Here is a 16,772-nt window from a genome sequence, read left to right on the forward strand (position 1 = left end):
GGCCGCCGAGGCCAGAAAGCACCACGCGGAGGCGGACGCACGTGGGGGTGTGGCTCCGCCTTTGCAGGCCTGGGGACCCGCCCCAATGGAAGTGAAGGGGGGGATCAGCACTGGAACTGGGGCGGGGCCAAGGAGACCTTCAGCCTGCACTTTATCTCATTTATGAAGTGGAGACGACACCTTGGATCTCGTGCCCTCCCTCTATTGCTGGACTAACTCATGAAGCTACTACTGTGTACTTTGCTCCTCGCAGAGGGGTGGGTTCTGGCTGAAAGGTCAAGTCCGAAGATCCAGTCGTGGTCAAGAAGCTGGGCTCCGGGATCAGACAGGCCTGGGGACTTTGGGCAAGTGATTTAACCTTGCCTAGCCTCAGTTTCCTCCTCTGTAGCCTGGGGCTGATAGTCCCACTCTTGCCTGTATAAGGCAAGAGAGATTTAAGGAGCTCTAGACTAAACTGACAATCTAAGAGGAGACTGGAGCAGAGGCAGAAGGTCGAGGCCGAGCAAGGGCAGGGTCCGGGCGCGGGTAGTGGAGAGCTGAGAAGGCCTGGCTTGAGGAAGATCGCAGGAGGCAGATGGGCAGGTGTCCGGGTAAGGAGAAGAGGGAGGGGGAGGGTTTATTTTAAACTTACTCTTGGGGGTTGGGTGTCGCTTTTTTTTTTTTTTTTTAGGTGGATTTTTGCTCTTGTTGCCCAGGCTGCAGTGCAATGGCGCGATCTCGGCTCAGTGCCACCTCTGCCTCCTGGGTTCAAGCGATTCTCCTGCCTCAGCCTCCCAAGCAGCTGGGATTATAAGCACGCGCCACTACGCCCTGCTAATTCTTTTTTTGTATTTTTTTAGTAGGGACGGGGTTTCACCATGTCGGCCAGGCTGGTCTGGAACTCCTGACCTCAAGTGATCCACCCACCTCGGCCTCCCAATGTGCAGAGATTACAGGCGGGAGCCACCGCGCCGGGCCAGGTGTCGCTTTCTGTTTGAGACAAAACGCCGTAGAGTCTCCCATGACCCGGGAGTGCACACGGGTATGTGGGCGTATGGGCCCCGCCCCCAGGCTCCACCCCCTAAGTCAGGATTTCTCAAGACTCCTCCCCAAGTCCTACTCCCAGCTTTCTCCCCAAGCCTCCCCACCCATCTCCCACCCCGCACCTTGCGCGCTCACTGACTGCACCAGAACTTAGCCGGTCAATCCAGAGGTTTATTTTGAGCACAGGTGGGTGGGAGGGACGGGGAGGAGAGAAGCACAGGGGTCGTGGCCCCATCAGGTCCGAGGTCCAGGGAGGCGGGTCCGGTCCTGTTGGTCCTGGTCCCGAAGCGGTAGCTGGGTGTATCTCCGGACCACGTTGGGGGCGCACCATCTCTGGGAGGGGTGGCTGAGGCTCAGCAAGGGAGGGGACGCTACGCGGGCCACCTCCCTTCCCAGCAGACCACTGGCCTCTTCCATCGGTCTGTATGCCGGGGTGAGAGTGGGAGCCCGGTCTGAATGCTGAGTTCTCCTCGTGTAATGCCTCTCCCCACCTAATGCTCCTGGCTGGACCCACTGCCTGAGTTCGAATCCAAGCTCCACCCACTATTGTGACTTTTGACAAGCTACTTAATTCAGAGAATGCCTCATTATTCTCGTCTCTAAAATGGGGATTATAATAGTGTCCGCCTGGAGGTTAAGGGGATTAAGTTAGTTCATAGGCGTAAAACATTGACAACAGTGCCTGGGGGCGGGAGGCAGTGGCTCAGGCCTGTAATCTCAGCACTTTGGGAGGCCGAAGCGGTAGGATCACCTGAGGTCAGGTGTGCCAGACCAGCCTGACCAACATGGAGAAACCCCATCTCTACTAAAAATACAAAATTAGCCTGGTGTGGTGGCGCATGCCTGTAATCTCAGCTACTCAGGAGGCTGAGGCAGGAGAATCGCTTGAACCCGGGAGGTAGAGGTTGCGGTGAGCCGAGATCGCGCCATTGCACTCCAGCCTGGGCAACAGGAGCGAAACTCCATCTCAAAAACAAACAAACAAAAACCCCAAAAACCTCAGTGCCTGGCACGAACTAAGCGCTAGGAAGCGTCACTGTCATCTCCTCCCTCCCCCAACTCCCTCCATCTCCATACCTACCTTCCTCACTGGGGCCTCCTGGGCTGGGGACCGCTGGGCGAGGCTCTCGCGGGCGGGCCGGGAGCCGAGGGCGCTGGAAGTAGAGGCGAGCTGCAGAAGGGCTGCTGCGCACCACGCCAGGCTAAGGGCGGCCTCTGGGGGCTGCTGCGGGCATCGCGGAGGCAGGCCTAGCTAGGGCTGATCAGGCCCCACAGGCGGGATCGCGTCGCCCCGGGTCCCGACGCGCGGGATTAGACTGGGGGCCCGGCTTGGCTGAGGTGGGTACCTGAGTGCGCGCAGACGAGGCCCAGCCCGGCAGCCAGTGCGGCGCCCAGCACGAAGGCTGCCAACACCAGCGCCACCACTGGCGCGGGTTCCAGGGCCGCAGGGGCCGGCGCAGGAGGCTCAGGGCGCACGGCGCGGCCGGGGACACTCTTGGGCGGCCCTGTGGGAAGAGCCACGCTGACTGGTTCCAGGTCCCAGGTGTCCTTCCCACCCCCTTTGCCGCCCCACGGCTCCCTGCGGAGGAGGACTGCGTGCTCACTGGGGGGCGGCCGCGGCACGGTGACCACGATAGGCTGCGTCAGCGTGTGCAGGTGGGGGCCGTCGGCAGCCAGACCCTCGGCGCTGCCACTGCCAGTGCCGGCGCACGCCTCGTCCTGAGGCAGACACTGGGGGAGAGGAAGGTGGGGAAGAGACGGGGACATCAGGGCACCGGGATCGTGGCTCTGGTCCCCAGGGCCCCCAAGAGAGACCTGAGTCCGGCTCTCCACCACAGCCAAGATGGGACCCCTGGAAATCCGGCCCCTTAGGGATCCCTGAGCCCAGGCCCTACTCATACAAGTGGCTAGCCGCCCAGCCCCTAAGGACCCCAAATCCCAGCCCCACAAGATTGCATGGTCCGGGTCTCCCAGCACCTAGCGTGTGAGGCCCAGCACCAAGTTCCCAGAAATGTGTCCCCTGAGTGGTCTTCTGCATCCAACCCCCAGCCCTGAAGGATTCGAGAGCTGTCCATGGGGGAACCCAGTGTCCACACTGTCTCCGGAGAAACTGTCGGCAGAGATGGGCCGCTCCGCCCCACCTCTCCCCACCTCCAGATCCTCAGACCCCAAAAGTATCCCCTTTCCACTGCCAGAGTCGCTCGTGCCCAGTCCCCGAAGGACCCCGGCGCCCGGATTCCAAGCTCTGCGCCCGCGCACCCGCGATGGCGGCGGCGGCGGCGGCGGCGTCAGAGGCGCAGGCGCCCGGCGGACTCCCCGGAGGCGGCGGCAGCGGCTCAGCTGGCAGTGCAGGAACTGCACCGAGGCGTTGAAGACCGGGCGCAGGCGGAAGCTGAAACGGGCGGGGCGGGTGGCACCCGGGCTCGGCGGCGGCGGTGGCGGGAAGGCGACAGAGGTGTCGGCGGGGCAGCCCTCGCGCAGCAGAGCCAGGGCGGGCCCCGGGGCCGGGCGTGAGGACGGCGTCACTGAGCAGCGGTGCAGGGCCAGGCCCCAGCGCGGGGAGGGACGGGCCAAGGCCGCCTGGGGGACGGAGGCGCCATCACGGATTGCCCATCCCCACCAGCCCCCATCCGCCCCTGGTTTCCGCGGGGCCCCCACCTGCACGAACACGCGGCTGTCGGCCGGGACCTCGAGCGGCCCCGCGCGGCGCGGAAAGACGTCCTCTGTGTCAGACAGCTTCAGACTGAAGAGGGGTCTGCGCAGCCAGGGGCCGGGCGCCGCGGGGAACGGCGGTGCTGGCGGGAGGTGGGGGCGGGGGTGAGGGCGGCCCAGAGAGAAAACGCGTGCTGCCCTTTAGGCCTCTGGGAAAAGTGACCGGACCACCTCGCCCCCGCCGCCGCCTTTGGAAAAGGGATGCAGTTGCGGCGGCGGATTCACCCATGACGGGCTCCGCGCCACGTTCCCCCTGATGGTGATGTGCCCCCTGGCGACCCCTGGGACCCGCACAGCCCAGCAGCTGAGCCGGCTGCAGAGTCATGAGCCCCTAGAGAAGCCTCCGAAGCTGGCGAAGGCCTCCCTGGGGCGGAACAGACGCGGTGAGGAGCACCCGATGGTGGGGTCCAGCTGGGTGAAGTCAGAGCTCCCCCACCTTCCCCAGGGCTGGGGCCTCCTGGGGACACAGCAGGACCGACGGTTCCCCTTTCTAAGGGGACATAGGTGCTATCACTAACGAGGAAGGGAAGTGAAGAGGATACCTTCCCTAGAGGCTCTCCTGGGCACAGCCAAAGCCCAGCCAGGCCACCAAAATCTGAGACGCTTCCACCTGTCCAGTCCAAGGCAGCCATGGGGTCCCCTCCCCTCTCCGTGCCCCTACAGACACACTGATGTCTGCCTTCAGGAGGTGCTAAGCGGGGTAAAACGGATAATCTCCAAATACGAAAGATGCCTGCACATCCATTTTCCTTGTTTTCTGAGACAGGGTCTCCCTCTATCGCCCAGGCTGGAGTGCAGTAGTGGGAATACAGCTCACTGCAGCCTCCACCTCCTGGGCTCCAGTCATCCTCCTGCTTCAGCCTCTCCAGTAGCTGTGACCACAGACACTCGCCAACATGGCCTTAAGGGTTCTATGTTGCCCAGGCTGGTCTGGAACTCCTGGCCTCAAGCGATCCTCTCCCCTCAGCCTCCCTAAGTGCTGGGATTACAGGCATGAGCCCCCTCATCCATCCCCACATACTCACTTCTGAAGAGTGCCTGGGTAGACTGGCCCTCTCCGTGGCTGCAGGGAGCTTTGCCGAAGTAGGGCTGTGAGCCACCCTTGGGACAGAGGACAGAGACCCCATCCCACTCCCCTGCCCCGTCCCCACCCCGAGAGGAGGACCAGAGGTCTAGTTGAAAAAGAGTGACACCAGCCAGGCACGGTGGCTCACACCTGTAATCCCAGCACTTTGGGAGGTCGAGGCGGGCGGATCGCCTGAGGTCAGGAGTTCGAGACCAGCCTGGCCAACATAGGGAAACCCTGTCTCTACTAAAAAACACAACAATTAGCCAGGCGTGGTGTTGCACGCCTGTAGTCCCAGCTACTCAGGAGACTAAAGCAGGAGAATCGCTTGAACAGAGGAGGTGGAGGTTGCAGTGAGTTGAGATTGCACCACTGCACTCCAGCCTGGGTGGCAGAGCAAGACTCCATCTCAAAAAAAAAAAAGAGGGTGACATAGTGATAGAAGCATGACAGACCGGTCACCTCCCTGCTCATACATACCAGGTGGCCCGCTGGGCAAGGTGGCGATCCCTGGGAGCAGGGCCAGCAGCAGCACAGTGCCCAGCATGCTGGACCAGCTGAAGTCGGAGTGTTCGGGGCCAGAGCAGACACCAGCTGGGCTGCACCCAGGTCCCGCACGTGGGCAGGCGGCCCTGTCCTTGGCCAGGAGGGAGGCAGGGAGCGGGGGTGGCAGACTGAGGGGCTGACACCAGAGCCAATGTCCAAGGCCTGGAGGGATTAAGGGATCCTCTGCTGGCCGACCTGTGGCTAATGGGGGTAGGGGGGTCCCTCACACCAACTGCTTGATATCCATTGGCAAGTCACTACAAACACCTCCCGTTCAGCTCCCAAACCTGCCTCAGTCTCCCCTCAATGCAGAGGCCTCCCCCGACACCTACCCCCTTGCCCCCTCGCCCTGCCAGGCCCATGACACACCACAGACTCAGTGGAAGAAAAGGGAGGGATTTATTCTCAAGCATCTAAGGGTTTACAAATGTGGGCATTTTGTTTTAAAAAGGGGCAGGGCGCCACTGGCGGCCTGAGGAGGGGTCCATTGGCTGGTGGGCTGGCCCGAGCCACCCTCAGGCCCCTGCCCGCCCGGTCCGCCCTCTGCCTGGTCCAGAGGGATGGCTGGTGACGAGGGGGGAGGTCTTGGGAGAGGCTGGGAGGCAGGAGAGACTCCCCCAGGGCTCCCCACTTAACACTGAAGGGGGTGGGGGTGGGCGGACACACACTCATAAAACAGAAAATAAAGTTAAATAAAAATAAAACCAGGCAGCCCGGCCTCAGGCCTGTGCTGGTCCTGGGACCAGCCATGCAACCTTCCGGGAATCCGCAGAGGCCGCCACGGCTGGACGCAGGGGAGAAAAGGGCCAGGCCTGTTGGCACCCCCACCCAGCAGACCCCTGGCCCCTGACAAACGGACCAAGGGGCAAGAGAAGGTGGCGTTCCCCGCTGGGGGCAGAGAGATGACGTCTATGACTTTTTAAACATGCGGCGTTTTGTGAATATCATAACAAGAGTCAACAGGCTAGGTGAGAGGAGAGGGATGCTACCTACGCTGCCCCCGCCACAGCCAGCCGGCTTCTGCGCCTTTGGTGTTGGTTTTTCTTTGTGGTTTTACGGGATTTTGTTTGTTTTTTTCTTGTTTTTTATTTTTTCTTGTCCACTTGATTTGCATGCAACACCCACAAAAAGGAAACACACCCCCTCCTGCTCTGGCCACCCCAGCGGGCTCCGGGGGGCACCTGGCCTGGGTCCCCAGTGCACACACCTGGGCCTTCCCATTCCTGCACCTCAACGTGGGCTGGGCCAGGTGTGGGTGAGTGGAGGAACGGCCAAGGGCATGATGGGGGTGACCGCCTCACACCCCCACCCTCAGCCCGGCCCCCACCCCTGCTAGAGCTTGTCATACATCCTCAAACCCCCATATCCACTCCCTCTGCCCTCGATCCCGGACTCCCTCCGGACCCCTCCCTTGGCCCCACTCTGTCACCGACTCCCTCTGGTCACCTGCTCTGCGCCATGCCCCGTGCCCACCTTCCCTGAAGGCCATCCTGTGCAGTGAGGGCCCCACAGACCCTTCCGCACCCCCTGAGGTCTTCAACTCACCCCCAAGCTGTGGCTCCCGGAGACCCCAGAGCAGCGGCCCCAGCCCAGCCCCCCAGTGCCCAAGGGCAGTTGGGGCCACACGACAAGCAGCTAAACGTGACTTTGGTAAAAGTTTCTGAAGGTACCGACAAACCCCATGAGAACAAGCTCTCCTCCCACCACCCCAAACACCCCACCAAGTACAATAAAATACAATAAACTCCAAAAAGGACCCCCTGAGATCAAAGAGAGAGAGAGAGAGAGAGAGAGAGCGCGTGTGCGCAGCCCCATCTGGCAGCAGTGGCAATGCCCCCACCGCCTGGCTGGGGGCCGCTGACTCACTGCGCCACGGGAGACCTATGCAGACCCAGGGGACCTGTCAGGAGGTGGCTGGGCACAGGCTCAGGCCAGGAGACAGAGGCAGGGAGGGTGACGGGAGAGCCAGACAAGGACAGAGAGGTAGAGCGGGGGACAGAGGGTGACGGAGGAGAAACGGGTGCGTGGGAGTGGCGAAGGGCACAGCACGCTGGGAGCATGGTGGCTGCAGGACTCGGGGGCTCTCTCCTGGCCCCTGGGGGCCGCCCCGGCCCAGAGGCTGCGGCTGAATGAACAGCGACTCTGTTCGCGGCCTGCTGTCTTCCGTTCACAGTGTCTGTCGGGGGACGCACACGGCCGGCTTACCCCGGGGTGGGAAGGGCGGGGGCCTGGTAGGCCCGGGGCGGGGGGTGGGTGGGCACCCCCCACTCTCTGTCCTCAGCCCTCGGTGGCCGTCCAGGTCCCAGGTCTCCCCTGACAGGCAGCTGGGTGGCCAAGTGGGGAGGGGGGCCTGTGGCCATGCCCCTGGCCCCCTGTGGGGCTGGCCGCCGCCAAGCAGCTACCTGAAGAAGGGCAGGTGGGGCTGGCTCAGGACGCCGCTAGTCCGCGGTGACTCAGTCTTCGCCATGACATCCTTGAACCAGGACGCCACGTCCACCTCCAGCGTCTCGTAGCGCTTGATGAAGCTGTGTTCCTGTGGGCCCGAGGGGGTGGGGCTTAGGAGGAGAGGGTCTTCCCTCCTGGCCTCGCGCCGCTGCAGGGACAGGACAGGGACGGGGAGGGCCCCAAGTACTCACAAGTAGCTTATTATACTTTGGTCTCTTCCTGTGATCTTTAGTAAGGCTACAGGAAGAGAACGGAAGACAGATGTGAGAGCAGGGCAGGAGGGGATGCTGGTCCCACCCCTGTGGTCAGGCCCTCCCCAAGGAGCCAGCGGTCCCCAAGATGTGTGTGGCGGAAGGAGCTGTGGATGTCCTCAGGCCCCCGGCTGACGGCTGGGAGCAACTGTGAGTCCCGAAGCCTCCTGGCTAGGTGGCAGGGGCCTGACTTCGGGGGTCAGAGCTAGCTGAGGTCCCCCAGAAAGTTGGGTGGGGCTCCCGAGAGAATCAGACATGGCCTTCCTGCACTTGTAGCTGTGTCTGTTGCAGAAGCGTGCTCACAATCTCCCACAGCCACCCTGCCAAATGCTACAGGGCTGGCTGTCCCCTCAGGCAGGTCCAAACCCAGCTCGTGGCTCCCCAGGTACCAGCTCCAGCTCCTGTCTGCAGCCACCAGCCACGAGTCCCCCAAAAGGCGCATCCACCCATCCCAGGGTGGGGCCTCCATTCCGCTCCCGCCTTGCCTCCCCAGCTGCCCAGAGCAGCGGGCTGTCCCTGACCTCCCAAGCGGAGGGAGGGTCTCACCAGTCTTTGACGAAGGACTGGAAGTCCCCCGAGAAGCCCATGTGTCCGGGCAGAAGCGGGGGCTCTTCCTGTAGGACTTTGGTGAGGACCTCAAAGTCCGTCTTGCAGTTCTTGTAGGGAAACTGTCCTGTTGCCAGCTCCACCTGGGAGGGAGACAGGCAGGGCTGGACCGGCCAGGACAGGTTTGTGTTCTCCTCCCTCCGAGTTCCCCAGGAGTCCTCACTCCTGGCTGGAGAAAAGGGGCAGGGCCCCAACTCACCAACGAGATGCCCAGGCTCCATACATCAGCCCGGATGTCATAGTCTGGCTTGGTGGGGTCTGGGGGGTCAATGCGCTCGGGCTACAGGAGGAGGAGGAGGGGAAGATGTATCTCAAAGTCTGGGCTGGGCTCCCAGGCCCCACCCCCTCCCCCACTGGAGGGCCCCCACTCACTGCCATGTAGGCTGCGCAGCCGGCGCTCCGCGTCTTGGCTTTGGAGTCCACCAGGCGGCCGCTGATGCCGAAGTCGCAGAGCTTGATCTGGCCCCGCTCGTCCAGCAGGATGTTGGAGGGCTTGACGTCGCGGTGGATGACACCATGCTTCTCCTTCAGGTAGTACAGCGCCTTCACAATCTGCAGGTAGGCAGAGGAGGGTGCATGTGACCGGGGGCACAGGCCCAAGGCCACCTGCCCGGTGCACGCCCCCCCGGCCACTCACCGCCACTGTCATCTTGCCCAGGATGCGCTCGGGGATGGGGCCCTGCATCCGCTTCTTGAGCTTCTCGGCACAGGTGCCCATGAGCTCCATGGCGATGAAGACGTCCGTCTGCAGTAAGAGGGGGTTCCCGGGGGGAGCTGTGTCTTCTGGCCCAGCCCCCAGAGGCTCTGCTCCCTGGGAAGGGGCAGGGGGTGAGGGAGGAGGAGACCCTGCAGGGTGAGGGGGAGGGGGCACCTGGCACGGCTGGGGACTCACGTTGGTGATAAACGTCCCAAAGCACTGCACAATGTAGGGGCAGTCATGGCTCTTGAGCACCACATCCAGGTCCATGAGGATACGCTTGTTCTCCTCCTTGTTCCCCGAGCGCCGCATTTGCTGCACAGGCAGGGACAGGAGGGAGCCTTAGCACCGGCCCAGGGTGTGTGGCGCAGCTGGGGTAGCCGCCAAGGCTCACCTTAACGGCAATGACATGGCCGGTCTTCCGGAAGCGCATCTTCCACACCTGGCCGCAGGTGCCGCTGCCCATCTCGCCCAAGTTCTCCAGGTCGTTGATTTCTGCCTGGTAGCGCTGGGAGGAGAGGGAGGGTTGGAGGGTCCCCAGGGCCTCTGTCACCGCCCCCCCACCCCCCACTGGCGCCCCCAGGATGGACCTCCTCCCTCTCCCGCCACAGTGAAGGTGGTACCTGGCCCCCGATGGTCAGGTAGCCCGTCTGCTTCATGATCTCCTGCAGCTTCTGGTCAATCTCAATGCTGGGGACACGGAGCAGGTGCCGGTGGAGGTGGGTCCTGACCTCAGGTTGGCCACCCCAGCCCCCCATACCAGGGTTCTCACCGGTTTAACCACCCTCCTCCTGAGGCTGGCACGGTGGCCCCTCAATGCTGCTTCCCACCCAACCCTACCGGGCCCCTGGCTCACCTCTCCATGCTTCGGGGCGTGAACAGGGTTGACGGGAGCCCCAGCATGTGGCGGGGCCGGGCGGGGGGCGTGGGGTGCTGCGGGGAGCTCTCCGAGGATGGCGAGCGGCTGCCCCCATCGTTGGCCAGCGGGAGCTGCAGGGCTGGGGGGGTGAGAACCAGTGGCAGGGGAGGGGTCAGAACCCAGCTGGTCTCAGCTCCACATCTGGCACTCCAGGGAGAGGTCAGGACCCTCACCTTCCCCTCCTGGGCTTCCCTAGCTAGGCCGGCACAGCCCCTGCCCTGCTGGGCTGGAGGAGCTGGGGTCTCCCTCCCAGCCCAGACTGTCCTCGGGGTCCCTTGTCTCATCCCCTGACCTGGAAAGAGATGGAAGAGGCTGGCAGGGGAGAGAGAGCCCCAAGTCTACGCTGACGGAGAAATGAGACAGGGACCTGAGGTGTCCCTCGGCTGGGCAGCCTCCCTGACAGGTGTGGGCGCCTCCTCCCACTTCTGCCCAGGAAGCAGGCCCAGGACCACAGCGCCCACAGGCTGGAGAGGCGGGGGTGGAGTGCCTGCCGGGGCTGGCCCGGGCTGTGGCTCTGCTGGTAGCACTAAACTTGGCTCCCAGACAAGAGCGAGCGGGGCCACCCTGGGGAGGCAGTGGGCACGAGACCCAGGTTTCAGGCTGCCTTGCCCCATGTTCTGTTCCGGGGTCGGGAGGGCCCCCTCGGGCCAGTGGGCTGACATGGGGGCCTCCCGGCCTGGCCTGCAGAGCTGCGGCCCGTGGGGGCAGGACAGGACCTCAGGGGGCCTGCATCATCTGGGAGGAGAGTTGGGGGGCACAGCTCCTGCAGGGGCTGGCGGGACCACGTGGGGCCAATGCTGGGCCAGGCAGGGGTTGGCTCATCCAGCAGCCTGCATGCGGGCAGCTTGGGCATGCTACAGCGGGCAGGCAGGCGGCGGGCAGGCAGCGGGCACCCTGGGGCGGGCAGGCAGCATTAGGGGTGGGAGGGCAGGAGACAGACAGACAGACAGGAACCAAGACTCCGGCCCAGGTGCCCAGAGGAGGCACTGCACAGACAGGCCAGAGAGGGGCCTGGGACAGGAGGGCAGCTTCCTGGAGGAGCTAGGGTCTCCCTGGCTGGGCTGGCAATGGGGTGCAGGAACAGAGGCCGGGATGCCAACGTGGCCTCCAGAGGAGCCAATCCTGACACCTCACATCCCAGAGGCCCTGACAACAGCTACGCACACCTCCCAAGGTGCCCCTCCCACAGGGGCTGGGGCCTGCCGCTCTCCCAAAGCCCTCAACGGACAACCCCCTCTCTCCTTTTCTTCCTCCTGCCTCGTCCACCTTTTTTTCCCACAGTTCTGCAGGCTCCTGGTGACTGGTGCCCAGGGACTAACACGAACAGACAAACCCGCTCCATGCTGGCAGCTAAACCCCGTCCCTCCCCTGGGTGCCTGGGACCCTGATCTCAGCCAGGAGAGGCAGGAGGATGCTGACCTCAGTCTCAATGCAGAAGGCCCAGCACTGCCCCTACCTGGTCCCGCCAGCCCCTGCAGGAGCTGTGTCCCCTTGCTCCCCTCCTGGAGGACCAGGCAGGAGCTAGGGAAGGGCTCTGGGGACCTGGAGACACAGTCAGGCCCAGCTTTCCTAACTGGCCTAGAGGCCTCACCTCCCATGCCCCTCCCGCTGTCCTGGCCACTGCAGCCTCCACAGCACCACGTCACCTCCCACTGGTGCCTTTTTTTTTTTTTGAGATAAGTTCTCACTCTGTCGCCAGGCTGGAGTGCAATGGCGTGATCTCAACTCACTGCAACCTCCGCCTCTCAGGTTCAAGTGATTCTCCTTGCCTCAGCCTCCTGAGTAGCTGGGATTATAGGCACACGCCACCATGCCCAACTAATCTTTTGTCTTTTTAGTAGAGACGGGATCTCGCTGCGTTGGCCAGGTTCCCCTCTCTGCTTCTTCAGGTCCCTGTGCCTCTGCTCTGTCCATGGCCTGAGCCACAGCCCCGATCCCCTTCTGGCTCCCAAGGGCCTGTGCTCCCCTCACACCCAGCCCCCAACCCCTGTGCACCTGGTGTCTCTTGAGACACTGCGTGGTTCCCGCCCTCAGACAGGAGCCCTGAGTCCCGCTCCCGCCCTGCACTCAGGGGGTGAGGACCACAGCCCTGGAGGAGTCCTGTGGGCGCCCTCCCCGGCACAGCCCACCAGGCCTTCTGAGGGCGGCCCCGGAGCCTGGGGAGGAGGCTGCTGGCCTACAGACTGGAGCACGGGGGAATGGAAGGGAGGGCTCAGGTAGGCATTGGGGGAAGGAGGGACACAAAGGCCCTGAGAACAGAGGCCACAGAGGTGGTGATGGCCACATGGCAGCTCAGGAGGGTGGAGTGACAGCAAGAGGGTGAGGATGAGAGAGAAAGAATGGATGAGAGAGAGCGAGAGGCTGGAGGGCACGTGTCTGCTGACAGGAGCCACAGGTGTGCAGGCTGCCACGTCAACATGCACGCACACGCCGTGCAAGTGCACAAGCACCACACACACGCGGGGCACGCCGCTGTGGACCCAGCACCCATGCAGCTGGGACAGAGTCCCCACTGCCCATCGGACACACACACACTCTCACAGTCACTCACAGGGCCAGGCACCCCATCTACTCCCTCTCCCAACACAGGCGTGGGGCACAGCCTGCATGCCCTATCACAGGCTGGCACTACGCTCAGAGCCCGGGCAGGGCTGTCTTCTCTCCCCCCACCTCCTTCAAGACGCTTTTTACATTTTTTGTTTGTTTGTTTTTTGTTTTGAGACGGAGTCTTGCTCTGTTGCCCAGGCTGGAGTGCAGTGGCACGATCTGAGTTCACTGCAACCTCCACCTAATCTCTTTTACGTTTTTTTTTTTTTAGATGGAGCTTCACTCTTGTTGCCCAGGCTGGAGTGCAATGGCGCGATCTCGGCTCACTGCAACCTCCACCTCCCGGGTTCAAGCTATTCTCCTGCCTCGGTCTCCCGAGTAGCTGGGATTACAGGCATGCGCCACCATGCCCGGCTGATTTGTATTTTCAGTGGAGACAGAGTTTCTCTATGTTGGTCAGGCTGGTCTCAAACTCCCGACCACAGGTGATCCGCCTGTCTTGGCCTCCCAAAGTGCTGGGATTACAGGTGTGAGCCACCGCACCTGGCTTAACGTCTTGCATTCTTAATAGCGACAGGGTTTCACCATGTTGGTCAGGCTGGTCTTGAACTCCTGACCTCAAGAGATCCACCCTCCTTGGCTTCCCAAAATACTGAAATTACAGGCATCAGCCACTGCGCCTGGCCCGTTTTTTAAATTTTTGAGACAGGATCTTGCTCTGTCACCCAGGCTGGGGTGCAGTGGTGTGATCATGGCTCACTGTAGCCTCGACCTCCTGGGCTCAGATGATGCTCCTGTCTCAGCCTCCCTGAGTGTTGGGATTACAGGTATGAGCTACTGTGCCAGGCCTCCCCAGCGGCTTTGTTCAATGCCCACCTTCTCCAGAGGTTCCCCTAGACTGGCCCCCTGCAGGGCCGCTCACCCGGCTAGAATGTTCTCTCTGGTGGGAATGTGCTCCCTGTCCAATGGGCCCCCCTACTACAGCCCCCGTTACAGAGGAGAGGGGCTCCGTCTGTTCTATTCACTGCTGTGTCCCTGGCACCCAGGGCTGCTATGGCACCCGGGGAGGGGGAGTACTATGTGTTCATCTAGTTATTGAGAGGGATCCATAGGTACAGGCCACCCACCAGGCCCGACTTTCTCTTTCAGTTACACACACACAGGCGTGCACGCCCTCGAAGGCCATAGACTCCCATTCAGTGGGGAGCCCACCTCCTCCTCCAGGGAGTCCAAAGTGGAGGCGAGAGGAAGGGAGGGGGAGGAGGAGGGAGTACAGAAGAGGCCGGGCTGGGCTGACCGCTGCTTGAGTGGAGTGAGAGAGAAAGTGAGAGGGGAAAGGACATGGGGACACACACAGAGCATGGGGGCCGGGGGACGCCATTCTGCGGCCGGGGCAGCGGTTAGGTCAATGGTGCAGATGTCCAAGCAGCGATGATAAAAAGGCTGGTACCTGCTCGTTGGGACGGGGCAGGAGCAGGGCTTAGAGTGATCACAATAACTGGATGGGGAGAAGGAAGAAAAAAAACAACACCACGATAAATCACAACAGAAACGACCGATTCGTCCAAAAGAAAAGAAATCAAATCATAAACGAGGAGGAGGGGGGGAGGCACTGAACTGCAGAGATGGCCAGGAACCGACAGAGATGGGGAGGGCGGGGAGGATGGGATGGAGCTGACACAGACACAGACGCCTGGAGGGGACTCCTCGGGGGCCTGCCTGCCACCGGCCTCCTAGCTCTGCATGGGAACGGCCACCCGTGAAGGCACCCCGCCACCCCTGAAGGCACCGGGGACCCTGGACCCAACCCTGTCTCATCCACTCAGGGGCCAGGGAGGGCAGCCCCAGGGGCTAGCAGGGACCTGTGTCTTAGCTGGGCTTCTTGTCCCAGGCAGTGTCCTGTGCCACAATCTCCACCTCCATGATTTCTCTGGACCCCCAAGAAATTCCCCAAGGAGGAACCCATGCTGACTCAGGTCAGGAGAGTGACTGGAGAGTGTCAGGTTGTGAAGGTCAGGCTGGGTGACCGGGGATGGGGTGGGGTGCCCACATACAGGGGGTACCTTTCCCGTCTATCCTAATGACTCCATAGAGAGCTAAATAAACTACAAAGGTCACATCAGACGATACATGAGAGCATTTTACTGGGTCAAGAAAGACACAAAAAGGATCACGGGTCAGGGGTGGTGTTCGCAGGGTTTGAAAATCTGATTCCCTCCAGCCCAGAGGATTTACAGACCAGGCTCTTGGGGAAAAAGCCAAGAGACTAGATATGGTCTGTGTTCCCAAGCCAGGAGTGTGCAGAGTGAGAGGTACTGATCTAGGATGACAAGGTTTCAGGGAAGTAGGTACGGAGATGATGGGGCTGATCAGAAAGCAGGAGAATGTGTGCTGGCGGGTCGGGGGCAGGCCTAGAGTCACACTGGCCTCAGGTGTCCCCAGCTCAGGTGGGTGTGGGTGTGAAGGGAAGAGGAGCCATCACTTGAAAACAGGTGACAAAGTCACCGGGCTGGCTGGGGGTCGATGTGCATTTCTGGAGAGATCAGACACCACACGCTCACCAAGATGGTGACAGTGAAACTGGTCACAGGGGTTTGAGGGGGCCTGATGTATGTGGGAGGGGGGTCTGCTGAGCCCAATGCCAAAGTCACTGTCACGGGGGGCGGGGGAGAAGGGAGCCCCCCCATCCCCTCACCCCAGACACGGTCACAGGGAGAGCGAGAGGAAGAATCCTCGGGTCAGAAGAGTTGGGGAGGGGCTCTCTGTGGTAAAGTAACCTCAGGTGTCCCCGGGCCAGGCGTGCGCGTGTGCGTAGATCGTCCGCTGCACGGGGCTGACAAGCCCCCAGGTCGGGGGAGGGGGGCGCCAGACAGTCCCTGAGATGACGAGAGTGGTAACATCAGGTCAAAGGGGACATGTCTGTGTTTTCGGGGCGACCTGGATGTGGTCACGGTCGCGTGGAGTCGGGGAAGCCCGACCCAGACGATCACGGCGATGGGGGCGGGTCATCAGCTGGGGGCCTCTCCTGGGTCCAGGGACTGGGCTCCCAGGCCCCGAGGGTGGGAACCCCCCAGAGCTCGCCGGCCCCACGCCCCCCGGGTCACCGTGACCCTCGCCCCGCGAGCCCACAGTGGGGGGGCTGAGAGGAGCGCGAAGCGCCCCGGAAGCGGGGGCGGGGCCTTGTGGCGGGGGCGGGGCCTCCCGCGGCGCGCGCCCCGCCCCGCCCGCCCCCTCCCCCACGCCGCCGTGCTTACTGGGCCTGGGCCGCTGGGGGCTGATATCCAGGTTGAGGTCGATCCTCCGCCGGGCCTCCCGGTTCTCCTGCTTCAGCTTTGCTTCCAGGCGGGACAGCTTCTGCTCCAGGGAGGACGCCGCCATCTTCCCCGCCGCCACCGCCGCCGCGCACCGCCCGGCCGCCCGTCAGTCCGGCAGACAAACACCGCACTGCGCCTGCGCCCGGATGACCCCGCCGAGCCGCCGTCTCGCCCCGCACGGCGCATGCCCGCGGCGCGCACCCGCCCTTCCCCGCGTGCGAACCTCCGCGCGTGCGTGCTTCGGCTCAGCCCGAAGGATGACGCCACCTAGAGCTCGAGGCAGGCAACGTGCAACCCCCGCCTCCCTCGCCACTGCCACCGTACTGCGCATGCGCCAATTCTGGATCCCTCCAGAGAGAGGCGCTGCGAGGAAACACCATTCTTCTGAGGGCGGTGGGCGGTGAGAGCGGCACGCATGCTTAGGGAGGGGAAACCGTGTTCGCTGGCGTGGCTTTTGCGCATGCGCATTTCTGGAACCTCTTTCCCAAGCGGCAGTCGATTCCTGGTCTCCACGGCGGTGCAACCTTAACCTTCTTGCTTTTCACGGTCGGCTTGGGCGTCCTTTCGGAATGCCTTCCTCACTGATGGTGCATTATTAGGATTCCTCTTGTGCTTAATTGCCTCCTAGCCTCCTGCTGGCAGCGGG

The 16,772-nt window shown here is 62.7% G+C and overlaps 2 protein-coding genes and 1 long non-coding RNA gene across 8 annotated transcripts; 1 reads left to right on the forward strand and 2 right to left on the reverse strand.

Moving 5' to 3' along the window:
• Window positions 1-120: 120 nt before the first annotated feature.
• On the forward strand, window positions 121-1,600 carry LOC140711919 (uncharacterized). The gene is made up of 2 exons (XR_012093256.1): window positions 121-590; window positions 840-1,600. It is a non-coding gene; the product is annotated as an uncharacterized lncRNA (long non-coding RNA).
• Window positions 1,174-5,559, reverse strand: TGFBR3L (transforming growth factor beta receptor 3 like). 2 transcript variants are annotated; one of them, XM_073017028.1, is made up of 7 exons: window positions 5,282-5,559; window positions 3,682-3,818; window positions 3,283-3,603; window positions 2,628-2,754; window positions 2,370-2,528; window positions 2,105-2,177; window positions 1,174-1,356 (listed from the first exon to the last, which is right to left on the reverse strand). In XM_073017028.1, the coding sequence occupies exons 1-6, from the start codon at window positions 5,346-5,348 to the stop codon at window positions 2,110-2,112; spliced, it is 879 nt and encodes a 292-aa protein (XP_072873129.1). In that variant the 5' UTR covers window positions 5,349-5,559; the 3' UTR covers window positions 1,174-1,356; window positions 2,105-2,109. The 2 variants fall into 2 exon arrangements, with proteins under 2 accessions (XP_072873129.1, XP_037850255.2); XM_037994327.2 differs by having other exon boundaries at window positions 1,174-1,444; window positions 5,282-5,552.
• Window positions 5,560-5,727: 168 nt separating this feature from the next.
• On the reverse strand, window positions 5,728-16,279 carry MAP2K7 (mitogen-activated protein kinase kinase 7). 5 transcript variants are annotated; one of them, XM_073017027.1, is made up of 14 exons: window positions 16,067-16,175; window positions 15,508-15,688; window positions 14,263-14,310; window positions 10,203-10,344; window positions 9,970-10,036; window positions 9,741-9,854; window positions 9,542-9,661; window positions 9,287-9,394; window positions 9,022-9,201; window positions 8,849-8,929; window positions 8,590-8,732; window positions 7,984-8,029; window positions 7,750-7,880; window positions 5,728-7,523 (listed from the first exon to the last, which is right to left on the reverse strand). In XM_073017027.1, exons 4-14 carry the CDS (start codon window positions 10,247-10,249, stop codon window positions 7,274-7,276), a joined length of 1,287 nt encoding a protein of 428 aa, XP_072873128.1. In that variant the 5' UTR covers window positions 10,250-10,344; window positions 14,263-14,310; window positions 15,508-15,688; window positions 16,067-16,175; the 3' UTR covers window positions 5,728-7,273. The 5 variants fall into 5 exon arrangements, with proteins under 5 accessions (XP_072873128.1, XP_007993292.1, XP_007993293.1 ...); XM_007995101.3 differs by lacking the exon at window positions 15,508-15,688 and having other exon boundaries at window positions 16,067-16,279; XM_007995102.3 differs by lacking the exons at window positions 14,263-14,310; window positions 15,508-15,688 and having other exon boundaries at window positions 16,067-16,278.
• Between the last annotated feature and the right edge of the window lie 493 nt (window positions 16,280-16,772).

The sequence above is a fragment of the Chlorocebus sabaeus genome, chromosome 6 (genome assembly GCF_047675955.1).
Source record: "Chlorocebus sabaeus isolate Y175 chromosome 6, mChlSab1.0.hap1, whole genome shotgun sequence".
Taxonomy (NCBI): domain Eukaryota; kingdom Metazoa; phylum Chordata; class Mammalia; order Primates; family Cercopithecidae; genus Chlorocebus; species Chlorocebus sabaeus.